The following is a 19,243-nucleotide window of genomic DNA, read 5'->3' on the forward strand; positions in this document are numbered from 1 at the left end:
TCACCTCGAGTTAGTTGAGCACCTCGTTAATCATTCTTAGATCGTCTAGGTCCATGTTGAAACCCGACTCATCATCCTCCTCAGCGACAACTTTCCCTCTGTCACCGACTGGTGAAGAAACATCTATTGCCACCCTAGAAGATGAAGCTTCCTCTTGCCTCGAAAGTGTGAGGTCTTCGTCCCCCCCCCCTCCCCCACCACTACCGTCTCCCCCTCACGACAGCTTTTTCCAGTTATGGGGCCTCGGAACTCGCCCCAATACATTCTCCAATATGTATCATTGCCGTCTCTCGAAGAATGAAATCATCCTTTACTGATTCGACGGCCACGGGGGACTACCCCTCCCCCCAGACATTCACAATATTCCTCTTGCGGGGCCTTAAGTCCCCATCAAGGGGGGAGAATTCATCGTCCTCATCGACCAGCGAGAATAGCTGAGGTGGAAGCATCTAGCAGCTGGGACGGGGGTAGATTCGGAAGGAGTAGCAGCCCTTCTCCTCCTAAAAGAGGACACAGGCGCCCTGTTCATTCGAGAAGACCCCTTAACTAGAACTGAAAAAGGAAGAAACTTTAGGGATATAAAACGAAGTGAGACAATATATTACAAAGAGAAACAAAAATTACGGCAAAAAAAAGAAAAAGTTACTTGTGGAAGGGAGAGTCGGCCTAAACTTCTGAAAGAAGTTCGGCTTGTCACGAATCCCTGCGGCATGGGGAAGAATCTGCCTGACCCAGTCGGCAATGCGTATAGCTAGGGGGAGGACGGTTGTTGGCTGCAAGGAAGGAAGAAGCAAATCATTAATCTGAAATAAGCGAAGAGATGCAGATTGTAAAAATAAGATAAACTTGTACACTTACGTGTATGGTTCCACGCCTTAGGAAAGCTGCAGCATTTGCCACGACGACCTCAGTTTTGACGAAAAAGAAGTCGAGCTAGAATTGGCGGCTGGCTTTGTCATCCATTTTCACCACCAAACACTTGCCTCCATGGTGACGAAGATTTAACATCATCCCTCTGTATAAGCCATGTGCGAACATGTGGACTAGATTCCGCACGGTCACCTCGACTCCAGCAAGCTCAGCAAATTTGGTCAGCATCTTGATGACCTTGTAAATGAATGGGCCGAGCTGAGCGGGGAAAATGCCACAGCGGCGGCAAAACTCCTCCACCAGCAGGATAAGAGGGAACGAATAGCCTATGGTGAACGGGTAGGCATAAAGAGTACAATACCCGGGACGATGAATGTATACCTCGTTCCCATTAGCATGGATCAGTTCCACGTTATCGGGGAGTCTAAATTTGGCTTTGAACTCAACCAATTGCTTGGGAGCCATTGTTGAAGAAAAAAAATCCCAAGCACCGCGTCCGGTGACCATTGTAAGTCAAACCTGGCCTCAGGGGTTGCGAGGGATGATCTCCTCCACCGAAGGAAGAGATTCATCTTCTGTAACTGCAACAATATCCTCCCCATGAAGAGGGTACAAAAATGTCAAAAGGACGACATGACTCTCTTCATCGGTAACAAAAGAAGGGTTAGACATGATTATGTAAAAAGATTGGAATGCAGAATAAAGTTGAAGTTCAGAAGATGAAAGAAAGTCCGAGAAATAAGACGAATTTTATGTGAGCAAAGGAAATATGAAAGAAAGTAAAGTCTGAATAATGAGGGAGCTTCCCTTTTTAGAGATTGAGGCACCAAATCCGAAACGATTTGTCATAATTAGCATCAAGCCCAAAATGGTTTATCATAATTGGCACCAGAATCGAAACAACATATCCAATCAAAGGTCATGCGTGAATCCACGTAATGCATCGGGAACTAGCATCATCATGACGCATGACGTCACTCCCTTCCTTGGACCAGATAATTCTAATAAATCACCCTCGAAATCTAAGGGGTTTGAAATACGTGGCCCATAAAGAGCCACGTCGCCTGCACGTTACAACGACCACAACTGATCTTACTTGTTCAGGGAGCTCGACTACGAAGGCAGCCCTGGGCGATATTATCCGCACATTGAATCACCAACGAAGGCGACCTCAACGAACGGAGGGGCTAACTATATAGGCCAAAAATTATCTCAATTATGTTTGGATCATGTTAGCACTAAGAGAGTCTTCGAAGGCTGCCACATGTTATCAGTATGATTTCAACAAAGGGCAGATACAAGGTCGAAGTGATATGACAAAAGACAAGGGCTAGGTCGAAGAGTCAACATGGATCGAGGTCGAGGATGACTACTCTCCTTAACGGAGCAGTAACGACTAGTTTTTGGGATATGACTTTAAAGGGAATATTCCTGTGAATATTCCTAAAATCCATACTATTAGGGTTTTGTGACTCGTGTTCCCTTATAAATAGAAAGTACGATAGCTATAGAGGGGGATTGATCACTTATTGTAAAAGAACAACACTTTGACATTCTCCAAAGATTCTTACTTTGTATAAATACAAAATATATATTTTCTGTCAGATCTGATTCCAACTTTTATCCCCCGATCCAAGAGGAATACGAATATTCAAAGACTCATCAATCACTTATCATTGTCCGGGGGAATATCATCAAATCCAACCCTCATTGGGTTACCTCACTTGCATTTACTTTCTTTAATGCCATTATATTTCATTTATTGCTATTGCATGCTATTATTACATATTCACCGTTGTTCCTGCAAACTGTGTGGCATTTTGACACGACACTAGTTAAATAATCTTTTGGATATTAATATTGGTTAAGATTAACCCTGTTTTATTAGAGAATCTAGTTATTTAAGCCTAGATCTAAATTTGGGTTAAACAATTTGTGTCCTGAATTATTCTGAAATTTAAAATTTTAGTTCAAATTTTCAGGTCAAAATAAATATTGATTAATCCCTAAATAACAACCTTAAGAATTATTATTCGTATAATTCCCCTTTTTCGACTGTACGCTTTCATGTTGTAGGATGAACATAGAAGGAAGTTATTAATTTGGTCTCTTGCTAAAACATGGTAATCAAAGGCGACCGAAGGGTTAAATTACAATAATTCGTCCATACATTTTTTTTTTTTGGTACTATAATTTATATTGTAAACCAATTAAAACGGAAGAGAATAAACTATTCACATTGTCTTTTCTTGCCTATATTCAAATGACAATAGATTTTCAATTTTCTCAAAAGAAACAATTAGTTATCTTTGAATCCGAACCATCTATTTCAACCTAATATCCTTCATATCATATGTCTATCTATACTTTCGAGATAAGATCTTATATAGTTAAGGTACCAAAGATATAAAGTCCAGTATATCTAACATGTTTATTTAATAAATATCTTAATATTGTCCCGAGTAAAACGTGATATAGCAGTATTTTATTAGTACTTAACAAGAGTGCCAGCAGGCAGGGGCTGAGCCAATATATAAGTTACAGGTTTGGCCGAACTCAGTAATTTTGATTTAAATCTCATATTTATTTAAAAAATTCACTGAATATGTGCAAATTATTAATTTAAAACTCATTAACTTAGAATAATTAAAATTTTGAACTCATAAATTTCGAATTCTGGTTCCATCACTGTCAACTGGTTAAGGTGTCCAAACCATCTATCTGTGTATGCCAACCATGACATCATATCTTTGAAATGGCAAAACAATTTATTGTGCGATAATGAGGAGTACAACCAAAAGTAGCTAATTAAATGATCTTAAATCAATAGCTTTGCGTGATTTATCGGACAATATTGTGAGGAGACTTTGCCATTTCCGGTGTCCGATAAATCAGGCAAAGTTATTGATTTAAGATCATTTAATTAACTACCAAATTTTCTTCCTCCCTACTTCCTACGATGGATTAGTTATAGATTTATAGGGTCCAGCAAGGTAGGTTTAGTTATAGATTTATAGGGTTCAGCAAGCTCTATCAATAGCCGTTGCCTTTTTTCTTTTTTCTTTTTTTGCCTAATCGCTTTATACTTGTAATACAGTACTCTCATTTTCCTTCTATTTCAATTTTCAGATGTTTCAATATTCATGATTAATTATCAATTAAGATTTGTGACGTATATGGCTCATTAAAAGAGGAAACTTCCGTGAAAAGGATCCATAGGTTTGAACTCAAAACTTTTGAGTAAGAGTAAATTATTCCATTCATCCGCCACATGCCTTAGCCGTTGGGCATGATTATTAAATAAGCGTTATCTTTTATTGTATATGAATTAACGATATGATTTCAAAATTGTGCATAATGTAAATTTTAAAAAATATTTTGAATTAAATTGGGTTCCATCATACCAGTGATAATGTTTGAGGAGCTTTAATTATGTAGGTAATATCACAAAAGTGGAATTATTTCCAGACAACCCAAAAATAAAAGTAAAGCTTTTTATTCAAGATATATTCCGTATTTGTGAATGAATTTTGTTAAATGCAAACTATGAAATACCTTAGATGAGGTATTTTAAAAGGGCCGACGAAAGTGTTCCAACTTCCGGAACTACTTTTGATTTTGGTACGATATGTTTATATATATATATATATATATATATATATATATATATATATATATATATATATCAATTAATAATTAATTAATATATATTTATACTTCAATGTCTTACTTAACCACAGTATAATCATGTAATTTGATCTAAACATCATATACGAGGAAATTTTCTTTCAATTATGTCCGATAATTCATCAATCAAGCGAACACGAGAAAGAAAGAAGCTAAAATTTTGACATTATTCTTACGAAATCAAACGTGCTAAACATAGTAAAGGAGTCGTTTCTGTGAATGTTTTGATAACAATAGCTTTTCATTTCTTTAGAACAACACTACGTAATAAATAATAATCTATATTAGCAATATGGCCATCTTCAATCCCCAATACGAGGACTCACATAAATATTTTCGATGGTGCCACTTATTCGTTCGACGTACAATAATACATTTAATTATTTTATAAAATACGTGAGTGAAATATCAAATGTTGATGTTCGTACAATAATATCCACAATTTTTGAATAGCGAAGCTCTGTAACAAAAAATGATGTATTATATTAAACGGTCATTTACGTAACTTGTTTACATTAATCCTTTTGTACCTACTAACTAATGTACTTGAGTTGTATTACCTCTAACTCCAAAAAGACATTATATTAATTGAATTAAAAGAATTAGTAGTCCCAAAATTAAGATTTATTTCTTATAGCAAAGATTCACTTGTAGGACACCATATTTTAATGAATTGACATAATTTTAGTTGATTTGTTTGTTTCTTTGATCTCCTCCATCCCACCCTACAATTTGATCATTTGTTCTCGAGGATCCGACATTAATTATCTCATACCTATTAATTGATTGTATCGGAGATGCATTTCCTATAACTGCCCAGAAAGACATTATATGAATTGGATTAAGAGAATCAGTCATCCTAAAATTAAGATTTATTTTCGGTAGCAAATATTCATTCGTAGCATGTTATATTTTAATGGATTGATGTAATTTTTGGTTGATTTGTTTGTTTCTTTGCTTCCCTCACGCCGACCTTACTATTTGATCATCTATTTCCTTGAGGACCTGACATTAATTCTCTCATACATACTAATTGATGTACCTAAAATGTATTTCCTCTAGTTCCCAAGAAAGACATTATATGAATTGGATTGACAAGTACATAAAATTAGAATTTAGTTCTTGCGGCAAATATTCACTTGTAGCATACCAATTTTAATGGGTTGATGTAATTTTTGTCGATTTGTTTGCTTCTTTGCTCCCCGCTTGCCCACCCTACAATTTGATCATCTGCATTCGAAGATCCGACATTAATCCTCTCATACCTACTAACTAATTTACTTGAAATGCATCTCCTTTAGCTCCCAAGAAAGACATGATATGAATTAGATTGAAAGGATCAATCAGTCTAAAATATAATTAGGATTTATTTCTTATCGTAAATATTCATTTATAGCATACCATATTTTAATAAATTGATGCAATTTTAGTTGATTTGCTTGTTTCTTTGCTCCCCTCCTGCCCACCCTATACTATTGATCCATTGCCTCTTGTAACTAGTATTTTTTTTTAAAGGAATCTTCAAAATTTATTTGAAAAATTTATGTCTTCCCTTATTTCTAGCAAGTTGCATCTAAGACTAAAAAATCAGAAAATATTAGTATAAGCACGAAAAAGTCATAATTTGAAGTTATAATAAATCATAAATGACACGAGCAGTTAATACCTTACAGTATAAAATATAAAATCCATCAATGTGTTCCATTGATTGGCCAGTCAAACATTAAAATTAAATGTTGAAGCATTTTTTTTTTTAAAAAATTTTAGCATTCATTACGAATACATGTGTACTTCAAAAATTATATTTTGACATACTTCATAATTGCCTTTAAGCTCTCTGAGAAATTACTAGTACTAGATACTGGTTGGAAGAGTAAAAACGGAGCCCAAAATATTTATATGTTAAGTTTACTATTTTAAACTTTTTATTTAAGAATAGGATCGCCGATCTTGGGATGGACATCAAACAGCTACGAACTACTTTTATAGTAGCCTTATTGTCAATAGATTTCTTTGGGAGGTATGTCGTTACTGACATTTTTATTATGCATTTTGGTATTTGTTTATAAAATAATATATGTTTCTCAACCCCAAAAATAAAAAATAAAAAAACCGACCTAGTCTGAAGACTCTTAACGCCCTAAACAATAATAATAACACATGTCTATAAATGTAGCTAGCATTTGAAATACTAATTCACGGATCATGAACGTATCTTAATTAGATTTATATAAAATTATTACCATAACTACAATAACGTCAAGGTGCTCCGATATAAACATGATAGATTAGTTGACAAGCTAGTAGCAAAAGCATAGATTTTAACAATAACGCACGTTAAATTTTATTTTATGAATGATGATTCAATTAAAAATCAAAATTAAACCACATCGACGACGACATGGGATCCTACAAGCAAGACTTGCATAGTATTTAATGTTTTTATAACCTCAAAATCAATATTGATTGGGACCACATAAATTTCACGTTAAGTGAAATAGTGTCACTTTTTTTGATGCAAAAATACAAAATTTAAAATTAAATTATGAGGTAAAATATTGTAGTTATTAAACAGACTATAACTGCACCAACAATTTAAGAAAAGTACGAAATAATCTATTTAATAATAAACCATAATTAAACTCTAACTCATGAAAAAGAACTTATACTTAGAACCAAATGATTAAGTATTTTTTAACTAAATAAATTGAACCAAAATGTGAACTTGCGTATTATTCGTTTGCAAGAGAAAAGACAAGCCAATTAACTTTTAGGATATTATTAAAACGATAATCAATGTCATTGCAATTATCATGTTGTTCCTCCTCTTGAAAAACAATGTAATAAAAAGTAAAAGAAAAGAAAAGGAAAAAAGGAAACATGTGGTACCAAATAATGTATTATCACATGCTCCAATCTCCAAGCAATAAAAATGTAATAGTAGCGTGGTCCGTGCTGGTAAGGAGGGAAAATAAACGAGACCGAACAAATCCACTGTGTGTGTGTGTGTTTGCTCGTACGCCGCAAGCGAGTGAGAAAGAGAGAGAGAAGGCAGTGCGTGTTGTTACTGTTCACTGAACGAATAACACGTCAAATGTTCATTCAAACACCTTCCTAATCTCCGCCATAGATTTATAGCTCCCAAATATTTTCCTTTTCTATTAAAATACACATTAGGATATATATTCTCCAATTAGATTGTACATAGTAAGTATTTTATTTTTCTCGGATTTTTCTTTTCATGTTTTGCACAATCGCCCTTTACGACTTTCAAAATTAACATTTGCTACCACCTATATAATCAATATCGAGAGAGAGAGAGAGAGAGAGAGAGAGAGAGGGTACGGATAATACACATTTGGATTTTTGGGGGTTTTCTTTGTGCTATTTTTGTTCATTGCATGCGTTGAATTGTTGAGATAATTACGGTTTGAATGGTATCCTCAAACAAAGGCAAAGGTGGATGCTTAATCTTAATCGATCGTCTCCTTGTCGGCGATGTCTAAACACAACAAGGAACGAACTCTCAATGACTTGTACAATGTGACTTTCACTCTCCCCCAACCTAAGGCACGTCATTTGCCCTTTTTTAAAATTCAATTAGGGTTTTCTTCCTGTGTTTTTTTGCCTTATATCCTATCAATTCATCAGTAGATAATAGCTTCAATTGATGCCCTTGTCTTTCAGTTTTAACTGCCTCCTAAATCGTTGCATCAATCAAAAGTTTCGTTTTTTTTTTTATCTCAATCGGAATCAGTATGGAACAGCATCGTTTGTGGATAAATTTCAATGTTGATTTGTTCCTGATACTTGTTTGAAGACGATTTTTCAGTTCTGTAAAGATTAGGGTTTCCGATTAATCAAATTTTTACTTTTTATAATTTATTATTTCCTTCCTATATGCATACTGGAGTTGTGGGATTTATTCAGTTCAGTTTATGTTATTGAAGTTGTTATGCTTTGGCATGTTACACGATCTGTTTGCTGCAGTACTGTTGTTTTTAGATTTTGTATGATGCTATTTGGCTTTGACTGATAGTGTATTTAATTCGTTTTTAGATCACCCCTGTGTTGAGAGGAAGCTATCGAATGCAAGGGCCGTTTGATGAACCTATATGTAACTCCCAGACGTATACGGTGAGACTACAGGGTAATTTACGTGCTGTGTGCTCGTTCTTCTGACTCATTATTCTCTTCCATTACCATTCACTTCCTATTTGCTGTCGATTAGTTTGTTTGGAAAATGTATGTAAATTGCGGGTTTTAGTTCTTTTTTATCCTGGAGTCGCCTGGAGTTTGACACTCCCCTGAATTATGCTTCACAACATTGTTAAGATATTTTTTGTTGGCTTTTCGGAAATTTGGTTGTTTACTGTGGAGAGCATTGCCATTTCTTGGGCTATATTATGGCATCATTGATAATTACAAGCTGTTAGCAACTTAGCAGAAATGTGTAATGTGGTGCAAGTAGAATGTGTCTGGTTGAATCTAGCATTTTGCATTATCTTTCTAATGGAAGGATGTGAGAGAATCTTTTTCCTGTATTTGGTAACAGACCTTTAGAATAGGCAATATCTGAACAAAATGTTAATCATAGGGGTTAGTCTTTCTAATGGAAGGGAAGTACTTTTGAAATGGAAGGACTATTTTTTTTTGTTATTCAGTTATAATTTCATTAAGGAAGGGCTGATTCTTTTCTTTTAATATACTTAGACTCTGAGATCTTAGGATTTGGTAACAGGTACTTTTGTTTTTGACTAATGTTAAGAGGGATCTTTTGAATGTGAAGGACTAGCCAGTTCTTATTTATTCTCCCTTTTTGTTTTTAAGAAAAAGAAGGGTGCTGAGTGCTCCTGTTCAGTTAATACCATTTAAGATACCTGAGATGTTAAAAGTTTGTTAGTAGGCCTTTTCTAGTATGCGCTTTTGTGTAAGGATCTTTTCCTAGTATGCTTGACTCACCTTTTTTGCCTTAATTTCTTTTTGTTGAGCAAGGTTTCCCTGTTGTTGATTCCTCCCCTCAACCAAAACTCCTTTTCAAATGCTCTGTTGTGTTCAGGTGTCAACTAAAGTCAGTAAGGAATCCATTCGGTGTCCTCGGAATCCGAGTGTTGGTGGAAGACTAGTCTCCGGGTCGTGTAACGTGTGTTCTACTCCTTGCTCATCTTGTTTTCCTACTAGTCAAAGTCTCATGGAGTCAACAGTTGATGAGTTTTCCGGGGAAACCGGTATGATAAATAGTTTAAGTTTCTCTGTCAATGATGTTTCATCTTCTAATAAGACGAGAAAATGTGAAATTAGACAGAGTAGTGAAATAAACAGTGCAATCCGCATTAGTTCGAGTAACTTATCTTTTTCTGCAAATGCTGAAATTAAAGCAAATGCAAGGACTTCTGATGTTTCATCCGCTACTTCAGATGGTGCAGCGTTTTCAAAGTTAAAGGATCCCAAATCTCTTGAAGGCCTTGATGACAATATATCATGTGTCGTTAAAGCCGACGAAGCTAATAAATTGTCCAGCTCCAGTAAGATGAGCGAAGACAGAAGTCTACAGTGTTCTTGTACTTCTAGTGGAAAAACAATAAATAATCAAACTTCTGCTGGATGTGTACATGTGAAAAATGAGGCAGATGATAGTCCAATTGACCATAGTGGGCGAAATGAAAGTAATGGTGAGGCGAATAATAAGGCATCTATGGGGGAAACATCTTCAAGAAACGCACATAGTATAGGAGACTATTTGGAAAATAACCATTCATCAAGAAAGAATGATGTGGCATCTGAAGCTTCTGGCGATCTACCTGCTGATACTTGTCCTGAGAAGGATGACCAAAAGAGTGTTGGATCACCCGTTTCGTCTGATACAAAGGATGCTCTACAATCACATCAAATGGATGGGAGTGAGGATTCTGACATTGAGGAGCAAGATGTAAGTAAGAATGCTTTTGCTATTTTTTCTTGGAATACTCCTTTTCTTTTTGTTTGTTTTGTCCTCTAAACAAGTAATTTGCTCATCCCAATAGATCAATCCCAGGCAAGACCAACATGATTTGTAACTGATAGTCAGTTGTGATTGAATTTTGTTTAATTACCCTTTGCTGTGTGCTGCACAACCTGACTTAGGAGACTATGGGCGATTAACTTCTAGAGTAGGAAATGTGAGAAATCTTATGCTTTCGTGTTTTTAGATACTGAAGAAGCTAACTAAATTTTTAGAAGATGTAAACGCATTTGCATATCTTCCATTTGCATATCTTCTTTCCTGTCATCAGTCACATGCAGAAATCACTTAAGCTCCATAGATTATGTTTAATTTGGCGCTGGGCATATCTTGCCTGTCGAGGTGGAGGACTATTGAATGACTAGAGCATGACTTATTGGGGGCATCATTCCTACTATGGGGTTAGACAGTTCTAACTTGCTTACAGAAAATAGTACTTTTACGCTGGTAGAGCGAAATGCCAATATCAAATTCTATGGTTCTTTGTTGAAGATGTTAGTACCTCACTCACTGTATATCAGACAGGGATTATTAGATCAAACAGGAAAAACTGCTACTTCAAAAAACAAAGGAAAAACTGTTGAGCAGAAAACTAATGAATAGTTGCACTTCAAATGGATGGTCAAATCGATTAACTTCTATATATGAACACTAAAAAAACAAGCGGTTCCTGATCTGCAACAACTGCTTCGTTGGTTCTTTGTTTGTTTAGATTAGTCGTCCAGATTCATTTTGGCCAAAAAAGGTTTAATAAATTAAGGTGTCATCTGAAATTCCTTTAGCAGGAAGATGTTTTCTCAATACTTTTACTAATTACAATGCATGAAATAGTGCTATGCATGTGACTTTTGTTTCCATCTTTAATTGAGGCACGCATTTCTCTTTTCTTATGCACATAAGTGATGAATTTGGCATGTCTTGTCTTTCTAGTATGGTAAATCATGCTGCCTTATTGTGCGGATTTTGTAGTTGTTACTTCTTCCTAGTTCGTAAATTTGTATGGGAAGACCCTCCTTTTTCCTCTATGAAATTGTCGGTGTAATTTTGTCGCCAATTACAGGTGAAAGTTTGTGATATATGTGGGGATGCTGGTCGGGAGGATTTACTTGCCATATGTTGCAAGTGTACAGATGGTGCGGAACATACGTAAGCATCTAATTCATTTTATCTCCGTGTGTTCATTTTTGTTCCTTGTGTTGTGGTTAATGAAAATGTTGCTTTATCCTAGGTATTGCATGCGGGAGATGTTACAAAAAGTTCCAGAGGGGGATTGGATGTGCGAGGAATGCAAATTTGACGAGGAAATGAAAAATCGGAAAGGTGATAAATCTGTGAAGTTTGATGGATACAGAAAAAGTTATCTTACTGGACAAACTGCTATTGATGATACAGGCGTCACAATAAAAACGGAAGCAAAACCTTCTGATGTTGATGGGGAAACAGCTTCTGATACTAAAATTTCTGGCAAGAGGCGTATGGATGATAGTGAAGTTTCTTCTGTGGCAAAGAAGCAGGCCTTTGAGCCAGCTTCGGGATCACCAAAAACACTAAGTCCCAACAGACTTATTGCACTTTCCCGTGAAAGTTCATTTAATAACTCAGATAAGGGGAAGTTGAAATCCATTAATCAGATCTCTTCTGGAGGTCTTTCTGTTCATGATACTCCAGCGTGGGGTTCACGACTACAAACTGCTAGAGGTAATTTTATCGAAATTGGCTTGGATCATACCTTCTCCACTTACTAAGAGATTCTCTGAATTCTCTAAACTTTTAGCCACTTTGTACGGCTCATAGTATTGCGTTATTAATTAAGCTGGATTCTTTTTTCTACCTGCAGGTACCTTTTCAAAGTCTAATTCTTTCAGTTCCCTGGCTGCAAAACGAAAAGTGCAACTTGTAGATGAAGGTTTCCTGCCGAAGCAGAAATTGGTTAGAGAATCTGCTGGTCTTGATGCGAAAGAGAGTTCGATCCGATCAATGAGCAAATCTATGTCATTTAGATCCATAAGCACAAGCCGCAACAATGTCTCTGAAGCAAAGGTTAAGATGTTATCCCCTAAGTTTTCCCCTGCTCAGGACAAAGGACAAATGCAGACAAAAGAACGAAATCCATTTGAAAGGAAGAGTTCTTTTAGATCAGAACGTTCTTCTGGTACTTCTGTTCCTTCTAAAACTGAGCAAAGATCAGCATTTCGAGGTGACCCTTCTCCACTTTCTTCCTCAAGTAATAACTGTGATTCTAGACCAGGTCAGCTTGACAGCAAACCTGTGTCATTATTGAAATCATCTGGTGCTGTTGCTCGTAGGACTCCAGAAGTATCTGTTCATTCAGGTAGAGTGGCTTTGTGCCTTCTGTATTTCAATCCTTTACTCATAATTTTCGGCGAGGGGGTGGGAGTTAAAGCCTTTTACTTTTAATAGTCCTTTCATGACGTGTCTTTTGCTCTACGTGAATCAGATGAAGCTAAGAAGCAGATATCACTCACATCCATCTCCACTGGAGTTTCCGCTGCCAATAAAATTAGTAGCTCTGATCAGAGGCCTAACCAGAGTAATGCAAGGGGTGATCCTTTGTCGAACTCTTATATTGCTGAGAGACCAACATCTAACGCTGGCGAAGGTCTGTTAGATGGGGTGTCCCAGCAGAGGGAAACAAAAAATGTTGGTGAGAGAATAAGGGAGAATTCTGGGAGACGCTTAAAACACAGTGGAACTGGTACGAAGTCACTTTTCTGCCAGAGGTGTAAAGGAAGCGGTCACTTGACAGAAAGTTGCACTGCTGACGGGCCTGATTTATCCACTTCTGATGTTTCTGCTGTAAAAAATTCTAGAGAGGCCCCAAATGGCACCAGCGATCTGAAAGCTGCAATTGAGGCTGCTATGCTAAGGAAGCCTGGAATTTGCCGTAAGAATAGGGTTTTTGATCAGTCTGATGATTTAGCTATGTCAAACACAAATTCTGAAACAATGGCTCAAGATCTACTATCTGGTTCGAGTGGCAGAAGAATTTTACCTACTAATGAAGAAGTCTATGGGGTTTCATCGAACTCTATGGCTGGCTCCTATAAACAGGAAATCAGCAGTATGAGGCAGCTGTCAGTGCTTCCCGCTGAAGCTCTTAGCAGAGCAGGGAATGCGGTCCCTATTCTTCCATCTGACGAAAAGTCTTCACTTGTTGATTTAGATAGATATTCTCAAGCAGCAGTCGCAATACTTTCGAGGACAGCAATTCCAGAGCATGAATATATATGGCAGTACGATGTCCACCTTTTATCTTAATTTTTGTTATAGTTTCTCCCTTGGGGTTTATGATTGGTTGTAGTTGTGAGATTGTATTGCATTTCAGAAGCAGTTATTTACGCATACTTTTTGTTCAGGGGTGCTTTTGAGGTTCAGAAGAGTGGGAGAACTCTTGACTTATGTGATGGAATTCAGGCTCATTTATCAAGTTGTGCATCACCCAAAGTTCTTGACACAGTAAACAAATTTCCTCAAAAGGTCCTCTTTAACGAGGTTTCACGATTGAGCACTTGGCCAATACAATTTCAGGAGTATGGTGTTACAGAAGATAATATTGCACTGTTCTTTTTTGCTAAAGACATTGGGAGGTAAAATTTGCTATTCCTCCTAAGCTTTCTTGCTTCCAATAAATCGGGTGTCCCACCAGCATTATCTAGGTTTTCGATCTGAAATTGATGATATTGTAAAATGTCTCAGCTACGAGAGGTGCTATAAAATTTTGCTGGAGAATATGATTAGGAATGACATGGCTCTCAAAGCGAATCTTGAAGGTGTTGAGCTGCTGATATTCCCATCTAACCGGCTTCCTGAAAAATCTCAACGTAAGGATGATTGCATTTTGTGAGATTCCTTGAACTTGATATATGCTGTGCTTTGACATTTTTAATGTTATTCATAGCTAGTTTATATTTTTAAGCATTATCTCGTAATTATATGTCAAGCATGAGGCTCAATGGACTGTGACAGACTTGATTCACATTCTATTACCTTGCTTTGCTATACGGAGTTACTGGATATGGGTGGATTAGGGTTTTGTGAAGTTTCTGATCCTGTACTCCGATGCCAAAAATAGAAGAACTCGACTTCTGTAACTTCTTTTATCAGCATTTGCTGAATACTTCCCTTTCAATTATTGTTTAAGCAGATACTGCTTTTCTGCTTGCTACATTAGCTACTCTTTACTTGCTTCTATGCAATTGTGGGTATACTGGTCAGCGCATTTCAGTTCATTCACATGTGGTGACGAATGATCCGTAGGTTGTTGAAATTGAACACATGCATCAATGCAAACTTATGCTCTGGAAGATACTTAATGCAAATGAGATGGAGAAAGTTGCTCTTTGTTTTTGCTTATTCTGATCATCTTGTTTATGCAGGGTGGAATATGATGTTCTTCCTATGGGGTGTCTTTAGGGTAAAGAAGGCAAGTTATGTGCAACATATGCAGGCAACTGGAAAGCCATTTCCTGTACCCCAGGATATTCCAAAGTCAAGCATGCCTTTTCCAGAGAATGTACATTGTCTCGGCCCTGTCGACAATGCTACGAGTGATAATGTTTCCATGGATGGTGAGGTAATTGCTTCAAAGGAGTCTGGTTGTCCAATGGTCAATGGAAATGTTGATTCGAAAGCGTCCCAAGTGTGCAAAGGTGACTCTGTAGCCGTAAACGTGGAGAACCTGGAGCCTAGCTCCGTCAGAATTGTACCAACTAGCCACTTGAATTCTTCCCCAGGGAGGAGACGATATGGCATTTTCCAGGTGCTGTTTTAACTTCATCATGTTTGCATAGAGGGGTTCGCCAACCGCTGTTCAATGGTTCAGTGTTGTAATAGTTTCATCTAGAACAAATTTGATTAGTTGTTTCCTGCTTATTGTCTTTTGAATGCAATATGGTTTCTTAGGTGGTGGGGCATTTGTATTTACCCTCTATTTCTATCTGGGATGTGCTTTTTAGGTACATGTGAACAAGGAGGTTATGCTTCCATTTATAGGAGAAAACTTGAGAGGAGAAGTGAGAGAGCAAGGATTCCCAAGGCAATGAAGTAGAAAATTTCCTATTAAACAAGATTTGGAAAGAGTCAGTGTGTGAATTTGAAACTCATTTATTTATACACAGTTACACACGTTGCACTAGAGTGGCAGCCCCAACTCCTCCTCCTGCACTAGAGTGCCAGCCCCAACTCCTCCCCCCCAAACAACCCAACCCAAAAAAAGAAAAGAAAAACAGGCACACACACTCACAGAGATAGTTCCAGTCCAGTGCTGCTTTGAGTTCCTTTTGCGACTCTAGTATGTTGTCTGCTTGGTTGCTTCAGTGACTTGCTATTCAGTACTTATTGTGTTTTTTAATTCTTGCCTTTAAGAAAAAGTACTTATTCTGTGTTTCGTTGTTAAGGTCTTGCAAATCTGGGTTTTTGCTGTTGAACTGGTGACCTTACAAACAAATCCTAGTCAGCATTGAGTTTTCTAGTTTGTAAATAACATGTCATATATTGATTTTTTTTTTAATAAGGTAGGATAAAAAAACATGTCAACTCAAAGTCCAAATGCAGCCCAATTCTGGCATTTGTTGCTTCAAGTAATGGTGTCATTATGGCTTGATTTTTCAGAGTTTATATCTTTTTCTTTTAGGTTTGCGCATTTCTTGCTAGTATCATTTCCTCTCTTTTGGCTGGTGTAAGGATCATTGAGAGCACTTGAGTCATTTGACTTGATATCCAGACTTATGGATGTATTCTGAATGTCTCATTATGTCCCAAAACACTGTAGTTGGCTTGGGCGACCCACTGAGAGTCTCTACCTCAATCTTTTATTTGGTTCATCTATGACTTCATGGGGAAAAAATCTTGGACTTCTATTTGTTTACGCTTAGGATATAGTTGAGTTGTGCCATGTGCTATTATGTCCATATCATTCATTTGTTGCTCAAATCTAATGCTCAAAGTTGGAATAGGTAATTGGCTATTATTTCAGGCTTTGCAACTGTCCCGATTCACTTAGATTTGGCATAGCTTATTTTTGCATGTTGTCTTCCTCATGTCAGTACATCTGATTTACTTCTCTTGTGTATACTGTCAACCTTAGTTTTTGTGTTTCGTTGTCACTGTTTTAATATGCTTCCCTGCTAGTTAGTTGTCACGGTTATACTAGAGGCCCGCCATCAATCAATTTTTTGCTAGGATTGAAGTTAGGAAGAAGTTCTCAATAACAATTGAAACTAAAGAAGAAAAACTCTATGGTTGTTTATCTTGTCGCAAGCTAGTTGTCCCTTAATTGTCACCCTGCTGCTATGTAGTGGATATGGTAGTTGGTTTAACTTGTTATTCACAAATGTTTCTTATGCTTCTTTTTTTCTTAGTAGTGAGTGTCAGCTCAAATTTCTTTTCATCAAAATCATGTCTAATATATCCTTCATGCTGCAGTTATATGGGTTTTATTTTTCTGGCTCAATACCTATTGGCAGCATAATTGGTCCAAAAGATTTGGCCTCTTTTAGGTCAACGGCCCTGGTCATCCTGTAGGGACCACAAGTGGAACATGTCCACAGTTTTGTATTGCTCACCCGCCTTTTAAAATTCTTCTAGTGGCTTGATTTATTGCCTTTACCTAGTGGGATCAACTTGTGCAAAATGTTCATCCTAAGCCTGCAACCAGTGGCTTGGGTGGGTGTGGGGGTGGGGGGGCTCCCTGTTTTCATTCCTTGAATGTTTATTCGGAAGATTTTCCCTTACTCTGTTGCTTAAAAACTAGTTCATTTACGTTGCTGCAGCTTGTTCCTAATGCACATCATTAACACTCTTTTAGGTTGGAGATGCTGGACAGGAATGCAAATCGGAATTGCAAAGTAGTTCTACTCCAGCTGCCAATACTTGGGCAAATGTTAGTACAACTGAACCAGTGCCAATGGAATGTGGTTCTTTAGTTGATAGACAGAGGCCATTCCATTCTGTTGATGAAGCTCCAGGCCGTATGCAGGAGAAAGCTTATATGGGCAGCACTGAGAGGGGCTTCTGTAGCAAAAATGGTAGGAAATTTGAGATAAATCTGGAGGATGAGTATAAGGATGAAGAAGCATCTGAAACGAGCGGAAGTGCAACTACTGAACCAACACGGAAGGTGCTTAATAGTGATATGCTGAACCACCTGAAACGTCCACGTTCTGTGGAGACAGTGATGCAATCTGTCGACTCTGGAGTTAATTTGGCAACCCGAAGTTTTAATGATAATGACATTGTAGTTGAAAAGGCACACTACGACAAAAAATTGAAGACTAGTATTGGTGGATCATATGGTAATAGCGAGCAAACTAGTTGTTCCAGTGATGATTTTTTGTCACGGATGCATGGTTCCTCTTATGGACCCTATCTTCCGGATACAGGGTGTGATGAAGCTCTGAGTAAAGCAGCTATCCCGGAGTGCTCAGGGAATGCTGCAAGATATTTCTTCCCTGTTGATCCACATCCTGTTGAGGCTAGCTCAGTGCCTTGGCAAAGGCATCATTCAGATAATGATCGGCTTAGTGATAGAGTCCCTAATCTTGAGCTAGCGTTAGGTGGTGAGTCAAATTCACTGACACAGGGAATCCCACCCTTTTTAGTTGGGAAAGTAGACAAGAAAATCATTCAAGACCAAGGTGCTGAGACTCATTTGCTGACTCAGGGAATCCCACCCTTTTTAGTTGGGAAAGTAGACAAGAGAGTCATTCAGGACCCTTCTTCAGCTAAGGAAGCAATTAGAGTGGAGGAGGTGGAGGATGTCTCTGCTTCTCTCTCCCTTTCTCTTTCATTTCCTTTCCCAGAAAAGGAACAGCAAAAAGGTTCTGTTTCACAAAATGAGCAGGCAATGCCTGAAACAAGACGAGGTAATACACCTCTGCTTTTCTTTGGGGGGCTTGGCAACAAGTAGGGTGAGATTACCAATAACGGTGTACATTATAGTTATTCACATGGATGCGGTAGGTTTACAACATGTTCATAAGGATACAGGGTTTATAATTTTGTTAGGTGTTTCTGGTCTCAATTTTTATTTAGCTTGCAAGTGCAGAGTGACGGCCCTTTGTAAATATAAAGAGGATATTAGCCGTTATGGGCTCTGGTACCATAGAAAAGTTAACATTTCCGCGCTGCTTCAGTGTTATTTCTTTTAATTATGAATCATCTCCCAGTGACCTCCTTTTATGAATAAACGCAGTTTCTGGCTTTCTGAAGAGGATTTTCACCTAATGAACTTCTGCAAGTGGGTTTAATTGCTTTAAGACATTCAACGAGTGTGCAAGTTGCGATGATGGCCCAAATGTTTGTGGGGATGGATAATGATAGAGTTAATGCTGCTTAATTGTTGATTATGTTGGCACCTAGTGATTCAGTATGGTTATTCTGTCGCATTAACACAGGGTTGCACTAATGTATGTTAGTTTCATTCACCATATGCAGGTTTGGTTGTTTAATACATTCATCGATCATAACAGTGAAACTATAGACGCAAGATATGAAACGCCTACTACAAGAATTGTTTTTATAATTCCTTATTGAGGCTATTACAGATGGAGTATACTAATTTTGGGCTGGAGTAATCTCTGGATTATAGTTTCTAGCTCGCACAATGAAATTTGACATAACACCGTCTCAAAATCTTCGAAATTTGAAAACAAAAAGAAGTGTGGA

General features: G+C 37.3%; 1 protein-coding gene across 15 annotated transcripts; it reads left to right on the forward strand.

The window, feature by feature from the left end:
• Nucleotides 1-7,478: 7,478 nt before the first annotated feature.
• Nucleotides 7,479-18,786, forward strand: LOC107804692 (ASI1-immunoprecipitated protein 2). 15 transcript variants are annotated; one of them, XM_075251867.1, is made up of 13 exons: nucleotides 7,479-8,127; nucleotides 8,617-8,694; nucleotides 9,617-9,785; nucleotides 9,975-10,486; nucleotides 11,619-11,704; nucleotides 11,787-11,878; nucleotides 11,951-12,256; nucleotides 12,396-12,890; nucleotides 13,017-13,812; nucleotides 13,936-14,166; nucleotides 14,276-14,400; nucleotides 14,956-15,338; nucleotides 17,385-18,786. In XM_075251867.1, exons 1-13 carry the CDS (start codon nucleotides 8,056-8,058, stop codon nucleotides 18,483-18,485), a joined length of 4,446 nt encoding a protein of 1,481 aa, XP_075107968.1. In that variant the 5' UTR covers nucleotides 7,479-8,055; the 3' UTR covers nucleotides 18,486-18,786. The 15 variants fall into 15 exon arrangements, with proteins under 15 accessions (XP_075107968.1, XP_016484107.2, XP_016484109.2 ...); XM_075251871.1 differs by having other exon boundaries at nucleotides 7,857-8,127; nucleotides 8,617-8,707; XM_075251866.1 differs by having other exon boundaries at nucleotides 7,877-8,127; nucleotides 9,936-10,486.
• The last annotated feature ends 457 nt before the right edge of the window (nucleotides 18,787-19,243 follow it).

The sequence above is a fragment of the Nicotiana tabacum genome, chromosome 4 (genome assembly GCF_000715075.1).
Source record: "Nicotiana tabacum cultivar K326 chromosome 4, ASM71507v2, whole genome shotgun sequence".
Classification (NCBI taxonomy): domain Eukaryota; kingdom Viridiplantae; phylum Streptophyta; class Magnoliopsida; order Solanales; family Solanaceae; genus Nicotiana; species Nicotiana tabacum.